The following is a 27,827-nucleotide window of genomic DNA, read 5'->3' on the forward strand; positions in this document are numbered from 1 at the left end:
GATATTATATAATGATGACAGCTCTAATACACATTACAAGTCGCTATTTGGTAATAAATGAGTGAAAGAGTAGCTGGATGAATGTCAGTATTTAAGTATAAAGATATCTTGAAAGAAAGTTATTATCTCTTAACGAAGGATAAAATAAATATAGTTGCAATTGGTAAACAAAAACTCATCTAGAATAAGAGAAATGGACATAGAGGAAAGATTGTCAAGTCTCACTCCTAGGAATGGAGGGGCCACATTTGAGGCACCTGTGATCCCTGTCAGAGGAAAAAATGTTAGAGATGTCATTGGAACCTTATATAGCTTACCTGATAAATAATATTTAGTTTTCACACTTAATACACTTGCTAATTCTCAAGGTGGAGCATAAAATTAAGATTTTACATTTTAACATTGGGTAAGTATTTATTAAGTAATATTTTCTAATGCTGAAAGAGGATCATAGATAATTCCTTTAGTAATCATTATAGGGGTTGGGTGCTTGCTTTTCATACATGAGCCCCATGTTCAGTCCCTAGCAACACTCAGTCCCTAGCAACACACGTTCAATCCCAGGCACTACTGGGAGTGACCCAAAACACCAAGCTGGGAGTGTCCCTGAGCATCACTGGGTCACTGGATATGATCCTTCACAAAAATGTAATTTTTAAATGTTTCTGTACAAATGTACAATCTAGATTCATAGGCTTACTTGCCTGACCTCAGACATTAACAGTACTTTGTTTTTCAGGAATTCACATTTGTTTCTTCAGTGAACTTAAAAGGAGAATGATTACAATATTTTATTAATTTTTTTTTTTTTACTATCTTGAATTTTAGAATTATCTCAGAATCAGCAGACACCTCCTTTGAGCCCAGAATTGCCTGGTAGTTGCCGGAAGGAATTCAAAGAGAACAAAGAACCTTCTCCAAAGGCAAAGCGTAAGGGAAGTGTCAAGATCAGCAGTGTGGCTTTAGAATCTGTGCATTGGCAAAATGATTCTGTCCAAATCATAACAAGTGCCAGTGATTTAAAAAGCATGGATGAATTTCTCCTGAAAAAGGTACACTTTACTTTCTGAGTAGCTTTGAGTATAGGATACATGTACATATTCATATATTTCTCTTTATTTATTTATTTATTTATTTATTTTTTATTAGTGAAAGACCTTGAGGTACAGTTGTAGACTTAAAGATTTTTGTGCTTGGGTTTTAGTTATACAATGATTGAGTACCCATCCCTCCACCAGTGCCCATTCCCCACCTCCAATGTTCCCGGAATTCCTCCCACCTTCCCCCACCCCCCCCATCCCACCCCACTCCTGTGGCAGGACGTTCCCTTTTGTTCTCTCTCTCATTTTGGGTGGTGTGGTTTGCAAAAGAGGCATTGAGTGGCAATCATGTTTGGTCTATATTCCCTTAGATCTCGAAGTTAAAGTGTTTCTGTAAGTTATATGATTTTTTTTTTATCAGAAAAGAACCAAAAAGTGAGATATGCATTAGCCAGATGGGATAGCACTGTCACTGTAGCACTATTTTCCCATTGTTCATCAATTTGCTCGAGTGGGCACCAGTAACGTCTCCATTGTGAGATTTTTTTGTTACTGTTTTTAGCATATCAAATATGCAACAGGGAGCTTGCCAGGCTCTGCTGTGTGAGTGGGGTACTCTCAGTAGCTTGCCAGGCTCTCCAAAAGGGACGGAGGAATTGAACCTGGGTCGGCCGAGTGCAAGGCAAACACCCTACCCACTGGGCTATCACTCCAGCCCGGCTATCGCTACAACCCTGATGGGGCAGATAAAATTTAAGGTTACCATAGCATTTTATTTTGCTATAACTCATGTTGTATTTCATTTATAAAGTGAGACTTGCCATCGTATATTGAAATTGTTGTATATAGGAGAACTATATAATTATATGGTGCTAGAAGGAACCTAAGACATCACTTTGTGTAAATAAAGCTTGGTGACTGAGACTTGATCATGAACAACTTTGTATATCTCAGGGTAATTCAATTTTTAAAAAAGCTATTAAAACTGAAAATAAGAAATCTCACACACATACACACTTGGTCTCTTCAGTCATGACTTTATCTGGGTTCCTTCATAGCAGTGGCTTTCATCTTCAGGGCACTACGTTGAATAAATAACATGTTCACTATGGCATTCCCAGTCTTAAAATGATGTACAAAATAAAATTGAGTACTAAACTCTTTATTTTGTGATTCACAGATGAATGACCTAGATAATGAAGACAGCAAGAAAGATACACTAGTGGATGTTGTATTTAAAAAAGCTCTGAAAGAATTTAGGCAGAATATCTTCAGCTTTTATTCATCTGCATTGGCTGTAAGTTGGACTATGTTTGGAGATAGTACTAATCACTGGTTTTCAGTATAATGGAATTTCAGAGATTTAGCTCCATACCTCTGTATGTGTATAATACTCCACCTACCACAAAAATTCCATTGCTTTCTCACCACCAAAACACCCCACTTTTCATTCTTTCTGCTCTGCTTTCTCTCTTGTAGTCATCATGGTTTTCACTGTGTTAGTTTTGTTGGGTTTTGCTACTTGTATAGATATTTATGTTCCACATATGAGCAAACCCACCCAGTAACTTGTCTTTCATTTCCTTTTTTTTACTTAGCTTAACCATGTCAAATTCTATCCATTTTGTTTCTCAGTGCTTGATTCTTTTTTTGATGACAAGTAGTGTTCCATTAAATGTATATACCATAACTTCATTATTCAGTTATCTGTTGATAGTCGTTTAAGTTTATTCCATATTTAGGCTAGTGGGAATAATACTGCTGTGAACATATCCTTCGATTTAGTGTTATATCATTCTGATACAAAACCACAAGTAGATCATTATGAAATTTCTATTTTTGTAGAAAAATACAGAATATATTAAGGACTCTATACTTTTTTCCTTAGAGACAAGACAATTTAGATTCTTCCCAACAGTCTACAGCCATCCCACCCTGAATGCACCCAGTCTCGTCTAAATTCCTCCCAACAATGTATCAGAATTACTTTTTCTTTTCCATCAGAGTCCTTAGTAGTTTTCAATATTTGTGATAAAGGACATTGGCGAGTGTGAAGTGTAAAGCTCTTTGTGGTTTTGACTTAAATTTCCCTGATAATTGTGTTGTAATTTTTTTTTATTTGTCTGTAGGATATCTGTATGTCTAATTTGGACAAGTGTCTGTTCAGGTCTTGAGCCAATACTTGGATTGGGTTGCTTGGGGGTTGTATGTGTTCTTTCTATATTTTTTGTATCAATCCCTTGTTGGATGTATTAAATGCAAATATCTTCTCCCATATGCTATGTTGCCTCTTTGTTTTTTATGTAGTCTTGGCTTCTGTCTTATTTTTGGTGTCTATTTAAGATTAGAGCTCAGATTTTTTTCCAAGCTCTCTATTTTCATGCCATTGTTTTTGTATTCCTGTTTTTGTTCCAGCACACTGTTTTAATTACTTTTGCTTTGTTAACAAAGTTTTGAATTACTCATATATTTTTTTCTTGCCTAATTGATCTAACTAGGACTTCTAAAACTCTGTTGAAAAATAGTGGTGGGAGTGTGCATCCTGTCTTGTTCCTGATTTTAGGAGAAATGCTTTCAGTTTTTCCACATTGAGATTGATGTTGGCTGCTTTTTATATTATGTTGAGGTATATTTCTTCTATTCCCAATTGATTGAATGTTTTTCATCAATTAAAGATTGTTGAATATTGTCAAATTTTTTTTAGCATCTATTCATATTTTTTTGTTATGTGGTGTATTGCATCACTTAATCTGTCTATGGCATTGCCCTCATGGGTTGGGGGTGTTCCCCCACTCAGCTATTTTTTGGAAGAGTTTGAACAGGTTGAGCGATCATCTTCAAAAATTCTCTAGAATTCATTAGTGAAGCCATCTGATCCTAGGTTTTTGTTCTTAGATAAACTTTTTCATTGCAGTTTCAATTTTTGTAGTTGAGGTTGGGCTGTCTATGCTTCATACTTCTTTCCAGTTCGGTTGCGACAGATTGGGCCATTTAAAAAATTATTCATATGTAAAAGCAGAATCTATAGTGTAAAAAAAAAAACCAGGAGTTTTAAGACCATAATAAAGAAGGGTTGGCCAGTGGCTAGTGACTAGTTGTGGGAAGGGCCTACATTAGCCACATTTTCATAATTCTGTTCAACTACCTTTCATCTATTTGTCTGCCTTTTACCTGTATTTCCTAGTTAGGTACTTATGGTTGTTGGATGTTCCAGAGAAAGTGTCAGTATTCTGGAGTAGAGCTTTAATAATTTTCTAACCCTAGATAAGGAAGTTCAGCTTCTAATTCTGAAGAGGTGAAAGAGAAATTCTAAATATATATAGTACATTTTGCTCACACTTGAGTCTCTTTTTCTTCTCTTACAGAACTCCAGAATTCGTTTAAATGAATAAAATAAAATTGCATTTATAGTTTATTAATACAGTTACGGTCATGTCACTTTTTTTCAAAAAAAGTAGAACCAGTAGTAACAAAGATATCATTAGATAAGGGCCTAAGCATCTCGTCTGAATTTAAGGTGGAACTATCTGAATAAGAGGCACTAGTGGGAGATAGTTGCTACGTAAGAGGAACACAACTAAGTTTTATAACTAATGAAGTTAAGACAAACATGGTAGAAGTTCTCAGTATTGCTATATTATTGCATTGTTTAAGCTATTAGAGATTTCACTAATATTTAGCAGATTTTATTCAGAGAGACATTAGATGACCTCCTAGGCATAGCCTTATTCTAAATTCTACCAGTACAAGTTTAGTTGATTTTGTATATGTTAAAAAATTCTTTATGCAACTTTAACATTTCTTCTCTTACTGCTTTTTAGATGGATGATGGGAAAAGCATACGGTATAAAGACCTCTATGCACTATTTGAACAGATTCTGGAAAAAACCATGAGACTTGAGCAGCGTGATTGGAGTGAATCTCCAGTCAGAGTTTGGGTCAATACTTTTAAAGTGTTTTTAGATGAATATATGAACAAATTCAAGACTTTAGACTGCGTAGCCACAAAGGTAATAATTATGATGTATTTTTAAAATATGAATTATTTTTTATCTGTTTGGGATATCTTATATTTGAAAAGTCTTAGAGTATACATGTCAATTTAACATTATTATAGACCTTCTAAACTTCCTCTGTCTTAAAAGTTTATCAGACCATATTATTTAAACATTTTGCAGTTAAAACATTCTTCAGTAGTTAAATTCCAGTGTTTTGCTGTCAAAATTAGATTTCCAACTTTCATAGAGATCAGTATATAAATTTGCTTTTGTGGTTGGAAAAATATGACTGTATTATCTTGTTACTTTTTTTCAATATAGTAAAGTAGCAGATCTTTATTCTTTTTTTTTTTTCCGCTTTTTGGGTCACACCCAGCAATGCTCAGGGGTTACTCCTACCTCTGCACTCAGGAATCATACCTGGAGGTGCTTGGACGACCATATGGGATGCTGGGAATTGAACCCCGGTCGGCTGCGTGCAAGGCAAATGCCCTACCTGCTGTGCTGTAGCTCCAACCCCCAGATCTTTATTCTTGAATAAAGAAGATCTGTTTCACAAATTTTGTTTTTCTTAATATGTTTAGGAATTCAAGCACTTTGTGACTGAGCCACATCCTTTAATTCTAGTCCTAGCTCAAGCCAACCATTATTATGAAATTTGTGCTACAAAAGAAATAACAGGATTAAAAACAGTTATTAGTGTTTTCTTTTATTGTTTCAAATTATTATAGTTTGTACATATTTAGGCTTATATATCATGTTTAGTTATTTTGAAGTAGTCAGATATAAATATATCCTTGAAGGTTCTTTTGGTCTAGGTTTAGGTTAAGATCTTACATTATGCAAAAGTATATTTTTATGAGATTGGTACTTTTGGAAGGTTAACTTTGGAAATGAACTTTATATTATTAGGAAATGTCTTATATAAAGGGACTGTCCATGTTCTAAATGATACTTTTTACATTTAATTATGGGATGGTTTTTAGAGGCAAAATAATGGAAAAATGGAATGAGGATCATTTTAGTTACTGTAGAATAACTTCTGAGATTTAAAGAGTAGTAGTTAACCTATTGCTTTTATGAACACCGGTTTTTACCAAACTTAACATTTTTCTCACATTTGCTTATTAGCAATGAACAACTCTTCTTTTTTTTTTTCTGTTTTACTTTTTAATTAAATCACTGTGAGATAGTGAACAGATCTTCTTGAAGAATAAAGATGTGCTACTTTATATATTGAAAAAACTTGGTATTTTCAAAAATATAAGAAAGTATGTTAGTCTTTATTATATTACTATTTCTGATTTCTTCTCTTATTAGGTGCCAAAAGCAGAAAGAAAGAAAAGAAGGAAAAAAGAAACAGATTTAGTAAGTTTAATCTTTTTTTTTCTTTTTGGGTCATACCCAGTGATGCTTAGGGGTTGCTCCTGGCTCTGCACACAGGAGTTACTCCTGCAGTGCTTGGGGGGGGACCATATGGGAGGCCGGGGATCAAACCTGGGTCAACCGCGTTCAAGGAAAACCCAAGATTAATCTTTTATCTTATAAAGTATTAATTTAGACCAGCAGTCTGAATCATATCACACAGTATTTCTGTGGATATTTAATGAAATGATTTATGAGCTAAACAGAGGATAATCATCTATGCCTGTCCAGGATAATCATCTATGCCTGTCATTCCATATGATAGCACAGTGGTAGGGTGTTTGCCTTACATGTGGCCAACCCGACCGACCCAGGTTCAATTCCTCCACCCCTCTCGAAGAGCCCGGCAAGCGATCGAGATTATCTAGCCTGCACGGCAAAGCCTGGCAAGCTACCCGTGACATATTCGATATGCCAAACACAGTAACAACAAGTTCACAGTGGAGATGTTACTGGGCCCACTCGAGCAAATTGATGAACAATGGGAGGACTGTGCTACAGTAGCTACAGAATATGATTTGAATTTCCCTAGACTGATGTTAGTATTTACTAAGTTGGCTTTAACCTAAATGTCTACTTTTTTTTCATTCAGGTGGAAGAGCATAATGGTCACATCTTTAAGGCTACACAATATAGCATTCCTACATACTGTGAATACTGTTCTTCTTTGATATGGATAATGGATCGAGCTTCTGTTTGTAAATGTAAGGAATTTTTTAAACTATATGACATTTTTGTTTCCTTGAGTTTCTTGTTATCTTCTTTAACTTACAGAACTAAATTCTCACGCCCTGATTATTTCAGCCTCATCTCTTTTTATACTCTTTTCCACCTACAATCTCCAGCCAGACCAGATATTTTGATCTGCTGCTTTATCTAAAATACTCTCTCCTTGGTTTTCTCTATTCAGATATTTCCTTATTCTACTAATTCCATGTCACTTTTTTCTTTAATTTTTTTTCTCTTTGGGGCTAGAGAGATAGTGCGGCAGGTAGGGCATTTGCCTTACACATGACCTATCTGAGTTGACTAGAACCCCATATGGTCCCCTGAACCCTGCTAGGACTGATCCATGAAAACATAGCCAGGAGTAAGCCCAGAGCTCTACTGGGTATAGCCCAGAAACAAATAAAAACTATTTTCAAATTATCTAGTGATTTTTGGAGTCATCATTGCCACAATGATATTAAGTATTTATTTGTTTTCATATTACTCAATTACCATTGAGTGTGTGCACTGTAAAGAAACTTATGTCTCAGGGCTGGAGTGATAGCACAGTGGGTAGGGCATTTGCCCTGCACACGGCTGACCCAGGTTTGGTTCCGAGCACCCCATATCGTCCCATGAGCCCTGCCTGGAGTAATTCCTGAGTGCATGAGCCAGGAATAACCCCTGTGCATCGCCGGTTGTGACCCAAAAAGCAAAAAAAAATAAAAAAAAAAATCTATGTTACACATAAGTTTGTGTATTTTAAACTGAGTAAATATTTATTAGATAGATGGACCTACATAAATGGATAGATGAATTAATGAACAAATTATTAGATTATGACTTTTTTTCTATTGTATTTCTTTGGAATATGTAAATCCTCAAATGGGTAGACTGTAGATAATCTTGTTTGACATGTTAGAGAACTATTCCTATCATTAGACATATCTGCTCTGGTGCATTTAGTAATTCTGTGAAACTTTGTTTACCAGTGAGCTATAATTTAATGTAGGGGACTATTAATAGGAAGGGCTAGATTCTGTGTGGTAACAAGTATAAAAGTCATGGTTGCTATAACAAACTCAGCATCACTGTTATGTATTTTCACTTGTTTTATTATTCAGGAGTAGCTTTCTTTTTATTATCAGTAATCTAAAAAGTTAGTAACAATAGAATGTTTTCTATATACTTGATTGTTTTGAGTAGTCTGATTCCTATAGGTTATTCCTATTCCTATTGATATCATTTTTTCTATAACTTGAAAATGGAACTTACAAGCACTTCCTAATCAAGGATTGAGATGATAAGAGGAAGGGATGGGGAAGGGAGGTCATAGCAGGAAGGACGTCCAATGGACCATGTATTTAAAAATTATACACCTAAACATTTACAGTCTTATATAATATTGCCTTAATTAAAAAGGCAAACAAAAATCATGGAAGGAGCTTTGAACACTGCTTGTGAAAAGATGTTCAGTGTGCTATTTCTCATCCTTCCACTCTTTAGGTACTCTGTTCTATCTTATTCCAGGAAATTATCTCATCTTTTCAATCATCACATTCTGCACACTGATATTCTTTTTTTTTTTGATGGGGGGTGTGGGGAAGGAATCTGGCTTACCCCTGACTCTGTGCTCAGAAATCAATTCCCAGTGGGCTCAAGGGACCATATGGGGCACCGGGGATTTAGCCTGGATTGGCCACTTGTAAAGAAGCACCTTACTTGTTATACTATTTCTCTGACCCCATCATGAATATTATTTATGCTCTGGTTCTTCAAAGATCTATTCTATACTTTCATTATAATAATTAAGACATTTTAATGATCTTCATGTACTACCAAAGTTCTTTTTATTTCTATAAAGATCTTGTATAGTGCCTTTTTATAATGCCTTTTTTATCCATTGGGTTGGTTGGTACTTTATAGCAAGTTGTAGAACAGATATATTGGGAAAACACAAGCTCTAAGTTTTTTTTCTTTTGTTTGTTTTGTTTTGGGGTCATATCTGGTAGTGCTCAGGGCTTACTCCTGGCTCTGCACTTGGGTCACTCCTGGCAGGCCTCATGGGGATATGGGCTGCTAGGGATTAAACCCAGGTTGGCTGTGTGGAAGGCAAGTGCCCAATCTGCTATACTATCTCTCCAGACCAAAAAATCTTAATTTTTTTAATTAAATAGCTATTCTCCTGGAATGTGGCAGGACAGTCTTGAAAGAATTAAAATCTTTCTCATAAATGTTAGAATTTATTGGCATTTTTATCTTATTTTTTCCAAATAGAATGAATTAGTCTTTTCATTCTGATACAATATAAAATATTTATGTGTGCATGCATTTGAACATATTACATCAGTCTCATATTTTTAAAAAATTATGTCTAGAATAATGTTCTAAGCTTGTTGAATTTTTGTCATTGGTGTACACTTTAAAATGCTGTGTTCTTAATCTGTGTTGTAGTATGCAAGTATGCTTGCCATAAGAAGTGCTGTTTGAAAACTACAGCCAAATGCTCCAAAAAGGTAAGAAGTTATTATTCATACATGACGAATAACAGATCTTTTTGTGATCTTTTTGTCCTTTGAGTTAGAAAGATATCAAAATCTCTTCATTTTTATAGAGCAGTGATTTTTAAAAACATTTTGATCACAGGTCACAGTTTGTACTGTGATTGTAAAATGAATTTGTTTTGTAATAATCTAGCATATATTTAGGGAAGGAAGCATAATTGAAATGATTTACCTATAGCACAGCGGTAGGGCGTTTGCCTTGCATGCAGCCAACATGGCCAACCCGAGTTTGATTCCTCCGCCCCTCTCGGAGAGCCCTGCAAGCTACTGAGAGTATCTCGCCCCCACGGCAGAGCCTGGCAAGCTCCCCGTGACGTATTCAATATGCCAAACACAGTAACAACAAAGTCTCCAATGGAGACGTTACTGGGCCCGCTCGAGCAAATCGATAATCAACGGGAGGGCCTTTACTTTACTTTACCTTTACTTTATGAGAGCTGTAAAACTAGTGATTTTATAGCAAAATAATTTATTAAAAACACTGCCTATCCAGTAATAATTAAAACAGCATGGTACTGGAACAAAGGCAGAGCTGTAGACCAATGGAACAGGGTTGAATATACTGACATCTCCCCCAAGCCTACGAGCATCTAATCTTCAATAAGGGGGCAAGAAAAGTGAAGTGGAGCAGGGAAAGCCTCTTTAACAAATTATGCTGGCAAAACTGGACAGCTACATGCAAAAAATGGGCTCAGGTCTCTGCCTAACTCCATGTACAAAAGTAAGATCTAAGTGGATTAAAGACCTCAACATCAGACCGGAATGTATAAGGTACATTGAGGAAAAAGTTGGCAAAACCCTCCATGACATAGAAGCTAATGGTGTCTTCAAAGATGTCACACCACTGGCCAAGCAAGTGAAAACAGAGATAGACAAATGGGACTATCTTAAACTAAGAAGCTTCTGCACCTCAAAAGAAACAGTGACCAAAATACAAAGACAGTCTACAGAATGGAAAAGGATATTTGCCGAATACACATCCGACAAGGGGTTGATATCAAGGATATACAAAGTACTGGTTGAACTCCATAAGAAGAAAACATATAACCCCATCAAAAAATGGGGCAGCGAAATGAACAGAAACTTTCTCAAAGAAGAAATCCAAATGGCTAAAAGGCACATGAGAAAATGTTCCACATCATTAATCATCAGGGAGATGCAGATCAAAACCACAATGAGATATCATTTCACACCACAGAGACTGGCCCATATCTACAAGAACAAAAGCAACCGGTGCTGGCGTGGATGTGGTGAGAAAGGGATACTCCTTCACTGTTGGTGGGAATGCCGACTGGTACAGCCCTTTTGGAAAACAGTATGGACGATTCTCAAAAAATTAGAATTTGATCTCCCATTTGATCCAGCAGTACCACTCCTGGGAATATATCCCAGAGAGGCAAAAATGTATAGTCGAAGTGACATCTGCAATTGTTTGTTCATTGCAGCACTCTTTACAATAGCCAGAATCTGGAAAAAACCTGAGTGCCCGAGAACAGATGACAGGTTAAAGAAACTTTGGTACATTTACACAATGGAGTACTATGTAGCTGTTAGAAAAGAGAAGTCACGAAATTTACATACAAGTGGTACTACATGGAAAGTATCATGTTAAGTGAAATGACTCAGAAAGAAAGGGATAGACATAGAAAGATTGCATTCATCTGGGGAACATAAAGTAACAAAATAGGAAACTAATGCCCAAGAATGGCCGAGATTAGTACCAGGAATTTTACTCCATGACTTGGAGGCCAACCACACATACTAGGGGAAAAGGGAGCTCAGATAAAGAGGGGAACACCAAATAAAGGTGTTGGGAGGATCCTCCCAGGATGGGAGAAGCATGCTGAAAGTAGACTATAGACCAAACATGATTGCCACTCAATGCCTCTCTTGCAAACCAGAGGACCCAAAAGGAGAGAGAGAGAGAGAGAGAGAGAGAGAGAGAGAGAGAGAGAGAGAGAGAGAGAGAGAGAGAACAAAAGGGAATGCCCTGCCACAGAGGCAGGGTGGGAGGGGGGATAGGGGGTGGGAGGGATACTGGGATCCGTGGTGGTGGGAAATGGCACCGGTGGAGGGATGGGTATTTGATCGTTGTGTAGTTGAAACCCAGGCACAAAGATGTGTGGGTCTGCAACTGTACCTCATGATGTCTCACTATTAAATAGCACAGCGGGTAGGGCGTTCGCCTTACAAGCGGCCAACATGGCCGACCCGAGTTCGATTCCTCCGCCCCTCTCGGAGAGCCCGGCAAGCTACCGAGAGTATTCGATATGCCAGACACAGTAACAACAAAATCTCCAATGGAGACGTTACTGGGCCCGCTCGAGCAAATTAAAAAATATTTAAAAAAAAAAAAGTACTTCAAGAGGGCAAGTAGAAAGAACTGTGGCCTGTGTATCGTACCCAGCGATTAAACCTTAATATAACTAAAAAAAAAACTGCCTATCAAAAACACTTTATAGATTTCCTATTTCCTTAAATGACCGTAGTCTCACTAGGAGCAGTCTCCAAACAGTAAATGTTATTAAAGATATTTAATTTAAACAGCAACACCCCCGAATTGGTGTTTTTGCATATTTTTACTTGCATACATGAACAGAGAGCTAAAAGATGCTGAACACTAGTATCTTACACTGCAGAACAATTATTTTTGAAAAATTTCAAGTTTTTATTGTTGTATGATTACATTTTATCTGTCACACTGACAATATAGCAATATTCTGCAAATATGAACTTTAGTGAAATATTTTCATATCATGTTGTTTATTTACCACCATGTATGAAGTAAGAAATTTGCAAATTGTACATAAATGATAGTAAAATATACAAAGAAATTCAATTCAGGATTTAAAAATACAATAAATTTAGGACAGAATTAATTCGCCAACTAAGATAAAATAACTGTGACAGAATAATATTCAAGATGAGAACAACTGAAAAGTTCTCTTGCTGAGTTATTAAATAGCTACTTAGATAAATTGGCCCTCCGGGGCTATATCCTAAAGAGAAAAGAATTTCAGACTGATGAATCTGTACAAGAGGATTTTCCCTTCTTAAGAATTTATCAGTTTTATTATGGGGGAAGAAATAAGATTCTAAGCAGAGGGCCATATTTAAAAGAGAGATCAGCAAAACTCTGATAAAAATTTTATACAAAGCCTAGGGTTTAGGACTGTCAGTTCTTAAGAGGCCACAGTCAAGACAAACACAGACCTTAAACCAGAAACTCAGAGTTTTTCTCCTTGTTTTGTTTTCTGAATTCCTGTGCTGCACAGGTAAAAGGCTAAGGAATTGGTTCAACAGAAAAGCAGGTTAAAGTCTCTTGTGGTCTTCTGGTGCAAAGGAGAGAAAAATTGGATCCATCTTTGGTGAAGGACCATGGCCAATACCCTAGAGTCTGAGGGTATTGAGAATTGCAAAAACATATCTTGGAAAAGGATGAATTATTGATAGACTGATTTTTTTTAAATGCAAATTAGCTTTGAACTATTCCTTACTTTGATTAAGATTATCAATTCCTTGTTTTCACTGTCCACCAGAGTACAGGGTGAATGCTTTTATTATTAAAGTCTGGCTGCATTATTATTATTATTTATTTATTTATTTTACTTTTTGGGTCACACCCAGCGATGCTCAGGGGTTACTCCTGACTCTGCACTCAGGAATTACTCCTGACATTGCTTGAGGGACCATATGAGATGCTGGGGATTGAACCTGGGTCGGCCTTGTGCAAGGTGAATGGCTGTACCCACTGTACTATTGCTCTGTCCGCAGGTGAACGCTTTTAAAGGAAAGATAATATTGGCCAGACACTTTATATTTTTTTAATAAATAATGTCACTTGATCACTTGACTTCCCGTTAATTGTCGATTTGCTCGAGCGGGCGCCAGTAACGTCTCCATTTGTCCCTGTCACATCTAAAAATATTTTAGTAGTTTTCTCACCTCCTTTATTATGCTTCAGATATTTGTCAAGAACATCATTTTCAGTACGGAAGGTGCCATGTTAAGATAAGGACTTGCAGTTGCAAAGAGAATGTTATGTACACAGACGGCATACACCTAAAACTATGTCATGTCATAAACCAGTGTTACTGCCAGTAGATACAAGGTTTTTGTTTTGTTTTTCACATTTTTAATTCTTGTTAAACCAGACATTTTTCTAATAGTACTTGGTAAATGTTTAAGTGTACATAGTCCCTTTTCTTTGTACTTTGCCTAAATCTTCACATTTCCATGAAGAGATTATTTTGAGGGGGCAGTGGGGGTGGCCCCCGAATAATGCTCAGGAAGCCCAGGCGCCTACTGATGTATCTTGATCAACTGGGCCCGCACTTCACTGCAAAGGCCTGATGATGTGATGCCAGGGCTTGTTTGCATGCTAGTTAAATGCCGTAAGTTCTGTGCTCTCTCCTGGTCCCCTATGAGTAGATTTTTATCAGGGCAGGCATTCTGCCTTTATTCTCAGAGCCATCACTTTATGGGGCAATACCTAGTGGGAGAGGATTGAAATTGACACCCACTAAATAAGCTTTTTATTTTTATTTATTTAATTTGGTGTTTGGGCTAAGGGCTTTTTCCTGGCCCTGGCTCAGGGATTACTCCTGATGTGTGGTACCGGGGATTGAAGCTGGGTCAGCTGTGTGCAAGGCAAACTGTACAATCTTTCTGGTCTAAGGTATGCATGCGTGTTATACTCTCAGGATTAACCAGTTTGTTTTCCCTCCAAAAATATGCTCATAAAGCTCAGATAGAGAAGGGCGCACCAAATAAAGGGTGTTGGGAGGATCCTCCCAGGATGGGATATGCATGCTGAAAGTAGACTATAGACCGAACATGACTGCCACTCAGTGCCTCTTTTGCAAACCACAGTACCCAAAAGGAGAGAGAGAACAAAAGGGAATGCCCTGCCTCAGAGGCAGGGAGGGATGGGGGGATGGGGGGTGGGAGGGATACTGGGATCCATGGTGGTGGAGAATGGGCACTGGTGGAGGGATGGGTACTCGATCATTGTATAACTAAAACCCAAGCACAAAAATTTGCAAGTCTACAACTGTACCTCATGGTGTTTCACTAATAAAAATTTTAAAAAAATAATCCCCTATCTGGAAAAAAAATGAACTATGCAAAGGACATAAAGGAAAGAAAAATAATCAAAAATATGATCATAAAATGTAACAGGGGCTGGGGGATAGTTCCTCTTAAAGAATTGATTAACTGTATTTAAAGATGTGTGAATATATTTGATAACCAAAATTATCTTCCATTTAGTATGATCCAGAACAATCATCTCGACAATTTGGGGTTGAACTGTCCCGTTTGACCAGTGAAGACAGAACAGTTCCTTTAGTTGTAGAAAAGCTTATAAACTACATTGAAATGCATGGACTTTATACAGAGGGTATTTACCGGAAGTCTGGTTCAACTAACAAAATAAAGGAGCTTCGACAAGGTCTCGATACAGGTATGGTAGTGCTCTCTGAATCAAGACCAAATACTTTCAAATGGTTCATTCTATATTTTAAAGATTTTATTGCAATTAGTAGAATGCAGTCTATCTCTGTTGCTTGTTTTTCATCTTGTGGCTTTCTGAAGTATTTTTGTTATTATCTGGTCAGTTCAGAAACAGAGTGTTACTTATATAAAGTATCAATAGTACTTCAGACAGATCTTACTTAATAATTTTTTTTGATCTGGTGAGATTGTGGTATCAGTAGCATTGTAGCACCGTCCTCCCGTTGTTCATCGATTTGCTCGAGCGGGCACCAGTAACATCTCCATCGTGAGACTTGTTGTTACTGTTTTTGGCATATCAAATATGTCACATATAGCTTGCCTGGCTTTGCCATGCAGGCGGGATACTCTTGGTAGCTTGCCGGGCTCTCCAAGAGGGGCGGAGGAATTGAAAGCAGGTCGGGTACGTGCAAGGCAGATACCCTACCTGCTGTGCTATCGCTCCAGCTGGTGGTATCGATAATCTTTAAAAAAATTAGATTCCAGGAAATTAAGTAATGAGCTGTTGTTGATATGGGACACTGGTCTAATGTTATTTGAACATCCTGTGAATTAGGGATTATTGTCCCTACTAGCAGATAAAGAAATTGAGACCTACAGAGAATCTGCCTAAAGACTAATGAAAAAGAAAAATAAACTATGTACTAATGAGTGAACAAGCTGAGATTTATCCCGAAATCTTCTGAATATATAATCAAAATTATTGCCTGTAGGGCATTTGCCTTGCATGAAGCAGACTCGGGTTCTATTCCTCCATCCCTCTTAGAGAGCCCAGCAAGCTACTAAGAGTATTCCGTTCACACAGCAGAGCCTGGCAAGCTCCCCATGGGTATTCAGTATGCCAAAAACGGTAATATCAAGTCTCACAATAGAGATCTTACTGGTGCCCGCTGGATACAACGGGAGGACAGTGCTACAGTAGCTGTAATATTCTAAGTGTTTCTCTCTTTAGTGTATCTTCTTGCTTAGATTGGCATGTGTCTGTGTAGAGAGCTCTGTCCTCAGTACTGGAATACATTCAATGGTTTGACTTTGGGTTTATTCTTAAATTCTCTTTACATTATTACAAAGGAGTAGATCTTTTTTTTTGGGGGGGGGGGGCCACACCTAGCAATACATAGGACTTACTTCTGGCTGTGCTCAGGGATCACTCCTGGTGAAGCAAGGGAAACCATATGGGGTATTAGGGATTGATCCCTGGTTTGCCACATGCAAGGCAAGTGCCTTACCCACTATACTAAATGTTTTTGAAATATACTTAGGTATAATGCTTGTCTCTGTTGCCAAGAACTTACCCACATACTTTTTCTTTCTAGTGCCTTTGTTTATTTGATCAGCTTTTTTTGTTTGATTTTATTTATTTGGCTTTTTGGATCACACCCAGTGATGCTCAGGGGTTTCTCCTGGCTCTACACTCAGGAATCACTCCTGGTGGTGCTCGGTTGACCATTTGTGATACAAGGGATTGAACTTGGGGTCAGCTGTGTACAAGGCAAACATCCTACCCACTATACTATGCTCTGGCCCCTTTTTTTGTTTTTAACTGAACAAGTAAAAAATGAATTAGCATAGAAAAAAACCAGAAAATTCCAGGTGAAACTTATGCAGACAGTTCTGTTCTACCAGAGTGTTAAACTTCTCCAGGTTAGATATAATTACCAATTTTTCTTTTATATCTTGAGTTAGCACAAGTGAAATATCTTTTATCTTATACCTTGCCAATCATGTGTAACTTTAGAGAGTTTATAAATGAAACAAAGTAATGTAATGTTTTCTTTGCATTCTTCAGTTACTACTCTCCTTTTCATTCTAAGACTGTTTTAAAATCAACTTTACTTTCAGAAAATTTTCTTTTATTCTTTTTGTATTTGTTATCTAAAGCATTGCTGCTCAAAGTATAATTCACAGACTAATCTATAAGTTAAGTGCAGATATTGAAATCAAGGATTCAGCAAAAGAAATTTAACAATATGTTCCCATGAAAATATGTGATATTTTACACATCTATTAGCCTTCAACAGCCTACTAAAACTACTATAAACAAAACCTGTTCCTTTATCACAATTAGGAGTATAGTTTCAAAGCATAGAATTAAATGTTATGTTAATTTAAAAACATAAAGGCTTTGGGTGTAATGGTATCTAAAGTAAGTTATTGGAATCTCTTTGTAAGTTGTTGCTTTCTTATCTAACTCTCATCTTTAAATAGATGCTGAAAGTGTTAACCTAGATGACTATAACATACATGTCATTGCAAGTGTATTCAAACAATGGCTTCGGGATTTACCCAATCCACTCATGACCTTCGAACTCTATGAGGAATTTCTACGAGCTATGGGTAAGCGTGGGCTTTCTGGGATCAAGGAAAGGCCCAGGAAGTACTGAAAGTACTGAAAGAAAATTAAAATATCTTTATTGTCTGACTATAATCACAGATTGTTGAACTACCAATTAAAACTCAGTATAGTTGAGCTCAAAAAATGGAAATGATTAAAACTTTGAGGTCTGAACTGAACATTATGAAATAAGATATAATGAACCTGGAGAAATTATAAAGGCAACTGAACTGAAGTGGTGAATAGTAAATGTGTTTCCTCTTTGGGCCTCTGTATTTCAGAATAAAAATATTCCTTACCATGCCCCCCCCAAAAAAAAACCTCAGCATAGTTCTCAATGAACATAAAACTTAAAGGGAGATTAGTGCTATAGTTTTTCTTCTAAAAGTAGAATATTATAATTTGATATGATTTGGTAGATTACTTTTGGAGTGATTCTTCTGTTAATTCACGTGGAAATTTAATATACCCAGACCCCCCAAAATAACCTTTCCTGTAGGAATGGTCTTACTGATAGTGGAAGAAAGCTTTGAGTTGCTTTTAGAAGAGGCATGACTTTTCTGAAACCATAGAGCTATCCATGCCTGCTTATCTGTGTTCATCCCAGAAGAAGATTGAAGCAGGAGCTCTTCAGTCTTATTTCCTACTATTAACTTTCGTTAGGTCTTCAAGAGAGGAAGGAGACAATCCGTGGTGTGTACTCTGTGATTGACCAGCTCTCCCGAACTCATCTCAATACCCTGGAACGCCTTATATTTCATCTAGTCAGGTAACTTTAAGAAGCAACGGACTGGTTATAATTTCTCTTGGATGAAGAGAGATGAAAACCTCCTTTATTGAAAGACAGATTTTTTAAAAGATTTATAAATTTAGTGCCTCAAATGTGTGATTCCTCAGAGAAGAAATCTTGGCTGAGTTGAACTACATACCAAGTGCTTCTGTGCCTCTGATTCATGGAACAGTTTTAGCCTCATGATAGTACTGCATGGCATAGCCTGCTAATTCCTGGGCTAGAAAGGATATATATCTACTGACAATACGTAGACCATAGTAAAAAGGGGTCACATGGTGCTCAGAAGTGGACCAAAAGACAGTCTCTCACTATGAATGTAAATATCATTGATAGTTAAGAAGAAAGTCTCTTTTTCTTTTTTGTATAAGTATAGCACTGTAGCACTGTCCTCCCATTGTTTATCGATTTGCTCGAGTGGGCACCAGTAATGTCTCTATTGTGAGACTTCTTGTTACTGTTTTTGGCATGTCGAATACATCACGGGTAACTTGACAGACTCTGCTGTGCAGGCGCAATACTCTCGGTAGCTTGCCGGGCTCTCCGAGAGGGGTGGAGGAATCCAACTGGAGTCAGCCTGGGTCAGCCTCGTGCAAGGCAAAAGCTCTGTGCTATCGCTCCAGCCCCGTGTATAAGTATGTAAGTGTGAAATTACCTGGAAATATCTACTCTGCATTCTTTAGATACATTCTTGAAATGATGGTTCCCCTGAGCCACTGCCTATATTGCCTCAAAGAAGGAATAGAGGGGAAAGTATATTTTCCAGAAGCAGGACTGCTGTGGGGAAAGTCTCCAGTGTTTCCCTACACTTGATGTGATTTTCTGTCATCTTTTTTGCCTACCTTCCTTTCTATCTTCATTTCACTTGGTCTTTTTGTTCTTTAGAATTGCTCTACAGGAAGACACTAATCGAATGTCTGCTAATGCTTTGGCCATTGTGTTTGCTCCCTGCATTCTTCGCTGCCCGGACACCATTGATCCACTACAGAGTGTGCAGGACATCAGTAAAACCACCACGTAAGGACAGTAACCGTCACCTTTGTAGGACTCCAGTGACTTCTGAGTCAGTGTGGTCACATTAGCCTGTTAAGCATAGTAAATGTTAAGCATAGTAAATGACTTTAAAAGTTCAGATTGTTCTTAATTTTTAACTTCCTATAATCCAGTATAATTATAGTTCTATAACTCTATTTCCTTAGGTCTTAGTACTTTAGTGTGCATATATTTCACCTTTACCCTGTTTTGATGTTCAGGTCTGCTTTCTTTCTAGAGTGGTGGTTCATCATTTTACTGCAAAGGGGACTTTAAAAAAAAATTGATGTTTGTGTTCCATTCCTCCCAAAATCAGATTTAATTAGTCTAAGATGTGAACTGGGCATTGGGATTTATAAACATGCTTCACATGTATTCTAAAATTTAACAAAAATTGTGAACCATGATTTTTTTTTTTTTTTATGTAGGAGTACTGCTGTTTATTCAGCCACTGATTAGGCTGATTGAATTGGGCATGAACTCCACATTACTATTTTTTTTTTCATTTTTTATAATTTTATTTATGGAATCACCATGAGAGCAGTTACAAAGCTTTCAGGTTTAAGCCTCAGTTATACAATGAAACACCCGTACTTTCACCAGTGCCCATTCTCCACCACCAAAAACTCCAGTATACCTCCATCCCACACTCTACCCCTACCTGTGGAGCAGATGACCTCCACATTACTCTCTCTACTTTAATCACATTCAGTATTTTGACACCAGACCCCACAATTATTATTTGGGATTTTACCCCAACACTCAGATCTGCTGAAAAGGCAACAGTAGACAATTTGTTTTCTATTGCTGGTTATAAATAACATGATATCACGCAGCTGCAGTCGTGGCTGCGCGATTTTGAAATTTCAAAATTTTAAAAATTGAATTAAGGGCTGGAGCGATAGCACAGCGGGTAGGGCGTTCGCCTTACACGCGGCCAACATGGCCGACCCGAGTTCGATTCCTCCGCCCCTCTCGGAGAGCCCGGCAAGCTACCGAGAGTATTCGATATGCCAGACACAGTAACAACAAAGTCTCCAATGGAGACGTTACTGGGCCCGCTCGAGCAAATCGACGATCAACGGGAGGGCCTTTACTTTACTTTTACTCGAGCAAAAATTGAATCTGGAGGGATTTCTGCCCAAACCTGCTGGGTTCTAATATTTGTTCCTGAGTCTCTGGGATCATGGCTGTTAAGCAGCTTGATCAAGAGCCAGAAAGGCCGTTCGTGAGCGGCAACTCGGAGTCTTATTGGGACAGGGAAGAAAGGGCCGGCTCCATCCCCATCCCATGAGGCCCTGCGTGTCTTGTCATTGAAGGCCCAAACCTGACTTACCAATGGCCTCTGGAGGATGGCAGCCACCGAGCTGCCAAGGGGGAGCAGGCACAGGGACAGCACCCTTTCCTCCTTGGGGTGGCCCGGCAACAGTAAGCTACTGCGGAATCCAGACGCATTTTTGCCAAAAGCCGCTGGATTTCGAGATTTGTTTCTGAGCCTCTGGGATCATGGCCATTAAACAGCTTGATCAGGAGCCAGAGAGGCCGTTCGTGGGTGGGGACTCGGAGTCTTGTTGGGACGGGGAGGAAAGGGCTGACTCCACCCCTATCCTGTGAGGCCCCAGGTGTCTCATCACTGCAGGCCCAAACATGACTGTCAAATGGCCTTTGGCAGATGGTGGCCACCGAGCCGCCAGGGGGGAGCAGGTGGAGGGACAGTACTCTTTCCCCTCTGGGGTGGCCCGGTGACAGTAACCTACTGCGTGGTCCAGACGCATTTCTGCTGAATGCCGTTGGGTTTCAAGATTTGTTTCTGAGCGTGTGGGATCATGGGCGTTAAGCAGCTTGATCAGGAGCCAGAGAGGCCGTTTGTGGGCGGCGACTTGGGGTCTCCTTGGGACGGGGAGGAAAGGGCCGGCTCCACCTCCATCCCGTGAGGTCCCGCATGTCTTGTCACTGCGGGCCCAAACCTGACTGTCCAGTAGCCTGTGGAGGATGATGGCCACTGGGCTGCCAGGGGGAGCATGCCACGGCACAAAACCTATTCTCACCTGGGGTGGCTCAGCGCCAGTAACCTACTGCAGGGACTGGACGCATTTCTGCCAAAAACCATTGGGTTTCGAGATTTGTTTCTGAGTCTCTGGGATCATGGCTGTTAGGCAGTCTGATCAGGAACCAGAGAGGCCATGCCTCCAATTATATAGCTGAGCCCGAGGTTGTTTGTGGGTGTGTCTCCCACATACCTAACTTTTGGCCATTTACTTTCTTGGTAAACTTTGCCCCAAGTTTTTGGGGTCTGGCCAAAGGCATTTTGGGGGGTATCTGGAAGTCTGAAGGTGCCATCAGGCTGCTAATGCACTCGCCTCACAGGTACAGATTGACCTGCTGGTGGCACCATACCCCCCATGAACCATGATTCTTAATTCTGTTTCTTAGCTCTAATATAAGGGATATTGATTTTTCTTTTCTCCTTAACCATCTACTGTACCTAACTAAAAACAAAATGGTCTGTGGGTGTTACACTTTGGTTATTTTAATTATTAAGAATTATCCTAATAATTCTATTTTTTTCTCCCTTTTCAGTTGTGTGGAACTGATTGTTGTGGAACAAATGAATAAATATAAAGCCCGTCTCAAAGACATAAGTAGTCTGGAATTTGCTGAAAGTAAAGCAAAGACCAGACTGTCACTGATTCGTAGATCAATGGTAAGATACAAGATGTAAAAATATCATGGGAAATGGGTGTTTTCCTTAGATTTCCATATATGCATTTATGGTGGAGAGAGAGGGTATTCTCTCCAGATCTTTTTCATATTGAGCACATGAAATCACCAAATTTCTGGGTGTGTGGATGCTTTGTATTTGTTCTTTCAGAGTATTTACAGAGTATGAGCAAAAAAAAAAATGTACTAAATTTAAAAAATTAAGTATTTGGATAAAATGCTGCTTCAATAATCTGTCCTATTTTCTTTTTCTATGCTTTCTATAAGAACTGATCCTTTTTGCTGTACTTCCTCCCATCTCTCCCTAACCCTCTACTTTTGATGGTCCTTCTAAGACTCCTGGGCTATAGACAGCTTAGTTATTTGCAAATACATGATTCATAAGGAAATAAAATTCCATCTGTCTGCAGTGCTAAATAAAGAGTTCTTACAGGGTTTATTGTTAGATTTTGAGAAGAATCCTGCAAAAATAACTTATTTTCTCCATTAGCCCATATATAAATAACTGATTTTGACTAATAATCTGTAGGGTTTTATAGTTACCACTAGAAAATTACTGCTTTAAATTTATTGCCTATTTGCTACCTGAGCCCTCAGTTTTAGTGATCAGTACCTCCCACATCTCCGAGAATTCTCTGAAGGAAACAGGCTTGCCTATCATTATGCCCTTGTTTTTTCAAAGGCCCAGTCGTACTTTCTCTATAACTTTATAGTTGATACTTGGATTAGCATTAATACAACTCTGCTTCTTTCTTTGTTAATAGTTAAAACTGCCTGGTACAGAACACTTATTTTTAAAAGTAGCTTTTGATTAAGTTCTATGAATGACCTAATAAAGAAAAAAGTACTAATATAAACAGGCCCCCACTCCCCATCCCGGAGAGTAAAGATAGCAAAAGTCATAGGGCACTATCTAAATCTTTCCTCCAGAAAATGAAAAGAGAAACATTTTAAAAGCTTTCTCTAGTATGTGATTTTAGTAGCTTAGTTCAGAGAAGTTCAGTTTAGTAGTACTCCATCTAGGGGAAAGGGAGAGACCTTACATAGTTATTTTTCACAGCAGACTTACTGTGCTTTTTTTCCTGATGGTGCAAAAGAGGAATATATTCAGTCCGTTGAAAGAGTAATTCCTCTCTTTTAATGGAGCAATAACATGTACATGCTAACCTTTTGCTTTCCTTTTCATGTCCTTCCTAATCCAGAAACCTGTACTAATTGCAGTTAGATTTATGAGCATTACCCGCAGTTCAGTTTCGGTATGTATTAATATTGCAATGTGTCACAGCCACTTTACATTATTGTCTCCCATCCATCCAGGAGTTGTTCTTTTCTGTCTATCATCCATGCCTGTCCTCCCTCCGTGTGCAATCCCAGTTCAGGTTCTGCTTCCTGATCAGCCTTTGCTTGCTCTCCTCTTCTCTTTCTTTAGAGCCTTTATTTTCTTTCCTCTGTATGATATAGTTGAACACTCATCATTACAATCTTATTGCTATTTCCTCTTAGTCACTTAAGCTTCTTTATATATTTCTTCTTAGATTGTGTCTTTTTGTACCAAACTTCAGACACAGGTTTGATTCAGTACCTAACACTCTCTTTCAGAGAAACAAACATAATCTGGGATGAAAACTTTGCAGATGTGTAGGTTTCTTTTATCACACATTTCTGGCCTTTTTCCTCTATGGGAGGAGACATAAAGCAGACAGAATTCTAGCAGTGTTGACGGGACAGTCTTTTCTTTTAGTTGCCTGACAGTACTATTCTTGCTCATTCTCAATATGCTATGTACTTTGCTGACAGCTCAATCTGATCCCATTTTGAAGTATTGATAATCCCTTGCAAAACGTGATTATATTTTCTGGCTAAGTCCTGAACATTGGCATTTTCACTGTGTATTCAAGATGCTCAAAGACAATAACCCAGCCATAATACCTCCCATGGCTAATTATAAGGACTACAAATACTTTGCGTGGAAAGCTATATTTTTCTTCTTCTTGGGAAGCAAGAACTCAAGATGATTGACAGACTCACCTTTCTCTTTGGCATGACACTTTCTTATCACACTTACCCATTTATTTTTCCTCCTCTGTATATAACAAAATCGGTGAGTTTTTATCCTATACATATAAACAGGATAAAATACTGATTTGCCATTCTTTTAGGTGATCAAACATACATTCTTACCATCTGGAGTCATATGTAACCAATACTTTATCAAAAAGAGTAGTAGAATAGAAAGACCGTCTTTTTTAATAACTAGCTCCATTTTCCCTTTAACAGTTTGATAATCCCTTCCCCTTTTTTTCAGCCTTTTGATTCATATCGAGGTGAAGTGTTAGAATATTGATGGTAGGACTGATTCCATTAACTGGTGCATCTTAAAAGAGCCTGGCACTAGCTATGGTTGTTTCCTTGAAATAGGCCTACCCAATTACAGCTTTGGGTCTTAGCTATAATTTTGGAACAAGAAAATCACACTTGCATTCCTATTACATATGCACTTAGCTTTAGAAAAGACTTTAGTCCAGTTCTGGCAGCCACAGATACCTTGTGAGGATTTCTTAAATGGATTCTAGATTGAACTGGTTGCCTATGGCTCTGACTTGTATCAGCCAGATGACAGCTGGGGGTTTGTAGTCACAGTATGCTATGGATGCTATAGTACTTAGTTGTCCTGGGCTCTGGTCCAGAGTTCACAATTGCTGGTGTCAGGCATCTGGTGTGGCATCATAGTCTGTCCAGCTTAGGCAGTGAGTAGAGGCGGTCACTGTGAAATCGATCACAGCGGGTCAGCGAGCTGATCTTACTCGCTGGGGGATTTTTATATTTTTATATTTGCCAATAGAAGTTTGGAAATGGCTGTTCAGAACCACGACTTCATGGGCAGGGCTCAGCATCAGAGTGTCTGTATCCTGATGCAGTATTTTGGATTGCCACAGTTGCAGCCTGGGAATGACTGGGCACTACCTGTGCTGGGTGTTGCCAGTTCCCTATCTGTTCTGATGCAGTGGATGGAGGCATAAAGCTGAACCTCTGCAGGGCCTAAGGCTTAGTGTCTGCCCTCTGCCTTAGGTTGGGGATTAAATCTGGTGCACTGGCATGGGGGAGAGTTCCTTAGTTTTGAACCTGGGACCTCAGGTAGAACCATGCCGTGACCCATCAGAACAAGGCTCACCGCAGGACTGGCCATCCCCAGCACAGGCCATGTGCAGCTATACCCTTTGTTGGGTTTAACTCCTTTCGAATGAGTGCATATACAAATTGAAATTCTGTAGAAACTGTTATGCTTTACTCCCTGACAAAAACCTGTTAGGTGGGGTGGGGCCACTTCTGAAAGTCGGCTTTTGACAGTGAATCTGTCCAGACAGAGCCAAGGTAGTAAATCAGACAGAGCAGAGATTGCGACCCTTTTTGGTAGGGTTCACTTCAGAAATGGCTAGTCTCAGCTCACATCTGATACAGTGCACCATGTGTTGTATGCAGCGAAATCTAAGTCTGTTTTCAACTTAGCAAGTAGAGGAACAAAATGGAACTGTAAAAACTACACTCCACACTTCCTTGCCTTTATTGTTACTGGCTTCCAGTCCCTGTCTCTTTCAGTCTCTGACCAGGGAAATTCTTTTTTGCTCTAAATTTCTAAATTCTTTGTTCTGCAGTGTTGAATCTCCCTGAGGCTATGGCTGTGTTCTCAGAGGATTTTCTCAGTGAGACTGTTTGTATGATACAATGCTTAGTTCAGTGTTTATTCATTCTTTGTATTGCTGTCACAGGAAAGTTCCCTGAACTTTTCTTTTTTCAGTTATCTTGCCCCTGCCCTGGACTCGACTTTTGTGTTTAAATCTTCTACATAATACTGGCTATTATGTCATGAGCAGGTCATTTATCTCCATGCCCTCAGTTTTTCCCTTCTTTTAATTGGGTTAATAGTACCAAGCAAGAACTGGAGATTTAGTACAGGAATCAAGGTGCTTGGCTTGCACTGTGAGAAGTCATCTCTGAGCACAGAGCCAGGAGTCAGCCCTAAGAATTGTTGGTTATGTGATCCAAAATCCCCCTAACCCAAAAATAGTACCAAATTCAAAGAATTAAGTGAAGTTTTTTTAAAAAAAAATTATTGAATCACCGTGAATTAAAGCTGCAAAGTAATTCATAATTGAGTTTTAGGTATGTTTCAACACCAATCCCTTCTCCAGTGCCTACTTTCCTCTACTGATATCCCCAGTAACCCTCCCCACACCGCCCCCAAGGCACTTTTTTTCTTTTCAGACATTTTGGTTTACAATCCTGTCACTTAGAGGGTATCTTGCATGCACGTTATATCTCCTTTTAGTGCCTGTTCTCCTCCAGGGTGTCCACTTTCCTCGACCTCTGAACATTGTTGTAGTCTCCCCTTCCCTACCCTACCATTAACCCCCAGTGGTGAGTACCCTACTGACAGTTTGTTCTCATTTCCTGTAACCTTTGGGTATATTTTACCCCACTACTATGTTTCTTTATATCCCACATATGAGAGAGAACATTCAGAGTCCGTTCACTCACTCTGACTCACTTCAGTCAGCATGATACTTCCAGATCCATCCCTGTCGGAGTAAATTGCGTGGCTTCACCTTTTTATACTGCCAAGTAGTCATTTCATTGTGTATATCTACCATAGTTTCTTTGTCCAGTCATCTGTTCTTGGGCTTTTGGATTGTTTCCAGATTTTGGTTATTGTGAGTAGTGCTGCAGGAAACACAGGAGTGCAGGCGTCTTTTCTGCGTTGTGATTTTGAACCCTTGGAATATATTTCAAGGAGTGGAATTACTGGGTCACATGGGGTGTCTTTATAGTCTGCTCACCATTTCCTTTGAGGTGCAGAAGTTTCTTAATGTAAACCTATTTATTTATCTTCACTTATGCTTGCTTGGTCAGTGGCATTGTGTCTTTAAAGGTCTAGCTTTAATGTCAGAGAATTCTGCCTCTGTTTTTCTTTATGTGCTTTATGGATTCAGTTCTGATACAGAGATCTTCAATCCATTTTGATTAGACTTTTGCATGGCATTAGGAAAGGATCTGCTTTTTCTTTTTCTTTTTTTTTTTTTTTGGCATCTGGCCAACCAGTTTTCCCAGCATCTCTTATTGAAGAAGCTTTCCATGCTCTGCTATATGCTTTTTTGCTCCTTTACTAAAGATTAACTGACTATATACCTAACAGTCTGTCTCTGGATTTTTAATTCTACTGCATTGATCTGAGTCTGTCTTTGTTCCAGTACCTTGCTGTTTGGTTACTACCACTTTGTAGTACAGTTTCAAGTTGGGCAGGTGATGCCTCCTGTCTTCTTTTTCCTTGGAATTGCTTTGGCTATTTGAGGAATTTTATTGTTCCTTATGAATTTAAGGATCTACTTCTTTTAAATAATGTCATAGGTATCCTTATAGGAACTGCATTGATTATGTATAATGCTTTGGGGAATATTGCCATTTTGAGATATCGATTCTCCTAGTCCATGAGAAGGGGATGTGTTTCCATTTCCTTGTGTCCTCTTTCATTTCTTTTAGTAGTGCTGTAGTTTCGTTAAATTGATGCCGCCCTCATGCTTGATTTTCTGAGGCACAATTGTAAATGAATTTCTCTCTCTTCTATTTTATTATTTGCATATAAAAACTGGGGACTTTTGTGTGTTGGTTTTGTAGACTTCCACTTTACTATACAGGTCTATTGTT

General features: G+C 38.5%; 1 protein-coding gene across 5 annotated transcripts in view; it reads left to right on the forward strand.

Moving 5' to 3' along the window:
* Nucleotides 1-27,827, forward strand: part of MYO9A (myosin IXA) — a 224,388-nt gene that overhangs the window by 181,181 nt on the left and 15,380 nt on the right. For 4 of the 5 annotated variants that reach the window (XM_056128796.1, XM_056128797.1, XM_056128798.1 and 1 more), the window contains 12 exons: nucleotides 829-1,052; nucleotides 2,221-2,337; nucleotides 4,862-5,050; nucleotides 6,359-6,406; nucleotides 7,056-7,167; nucleotides 9,626-9,687; nucleotides 15,007-15,199; nucleotides 17,458-17,586; nucleotides 18,248-18,353; nucleotides 19,260-19,391; nucleotides 21,987-22,110; nucleotides 23,330-23,383. In XM_056128796.1, the coding sequence (XP_055984771.1) occupies nucleotides 829-1,052; nucleotides 2,221-2,337; nucleotides 4,862-5,050; nucleotides 6,359-6,406; nucleotides 7,056-7,167; nucleotides 9,626-9,687; nucleotides 15,007-15,199; nucleotides 17,458-17,586; nucleotides 18,248-18,353; nucleotides 19,260-19,391; nucleotides 21,987-22,110; nucleotides 23,330-23,383 (1,490 nt within the window). The remainder of the gene's footprint in view (nucleotides 1-828; nucleotides 1,053-2,220; nucleotides 2,338-4,861; nucleotides 5,051-6,358; nucleotides 6,407-7,055; nucleotides 7,168-9,625; nucleotides 9,688-15,006; nucleotides 15,200-17,457; nucleotides 17,587-18,247; nucleotides 18,354-19,259; nucleotides 19,392-21,986; nucleotides 22,111-23,329; nucleotides 23,384-27,827) is intronic. The other variant, XM_056128801.1, reaches the window with a different exon arrangement.

This window comes from Sorex fumeus, unplaced genomic scaffold (genome assembly GCF_029834395.1).
Source record: "Sorex fumeus unplaced genomic scaffold, SorFum_2.1 ptg000067l, whole genome shotgun sequence".
In the NCBI taxonomy this organism is placed as follows: Eukaryota; Metazoa; Chordata; class Mammalia; order Eulipotyphla; family Soricidae; genus Sorex; species Sorex fumeus.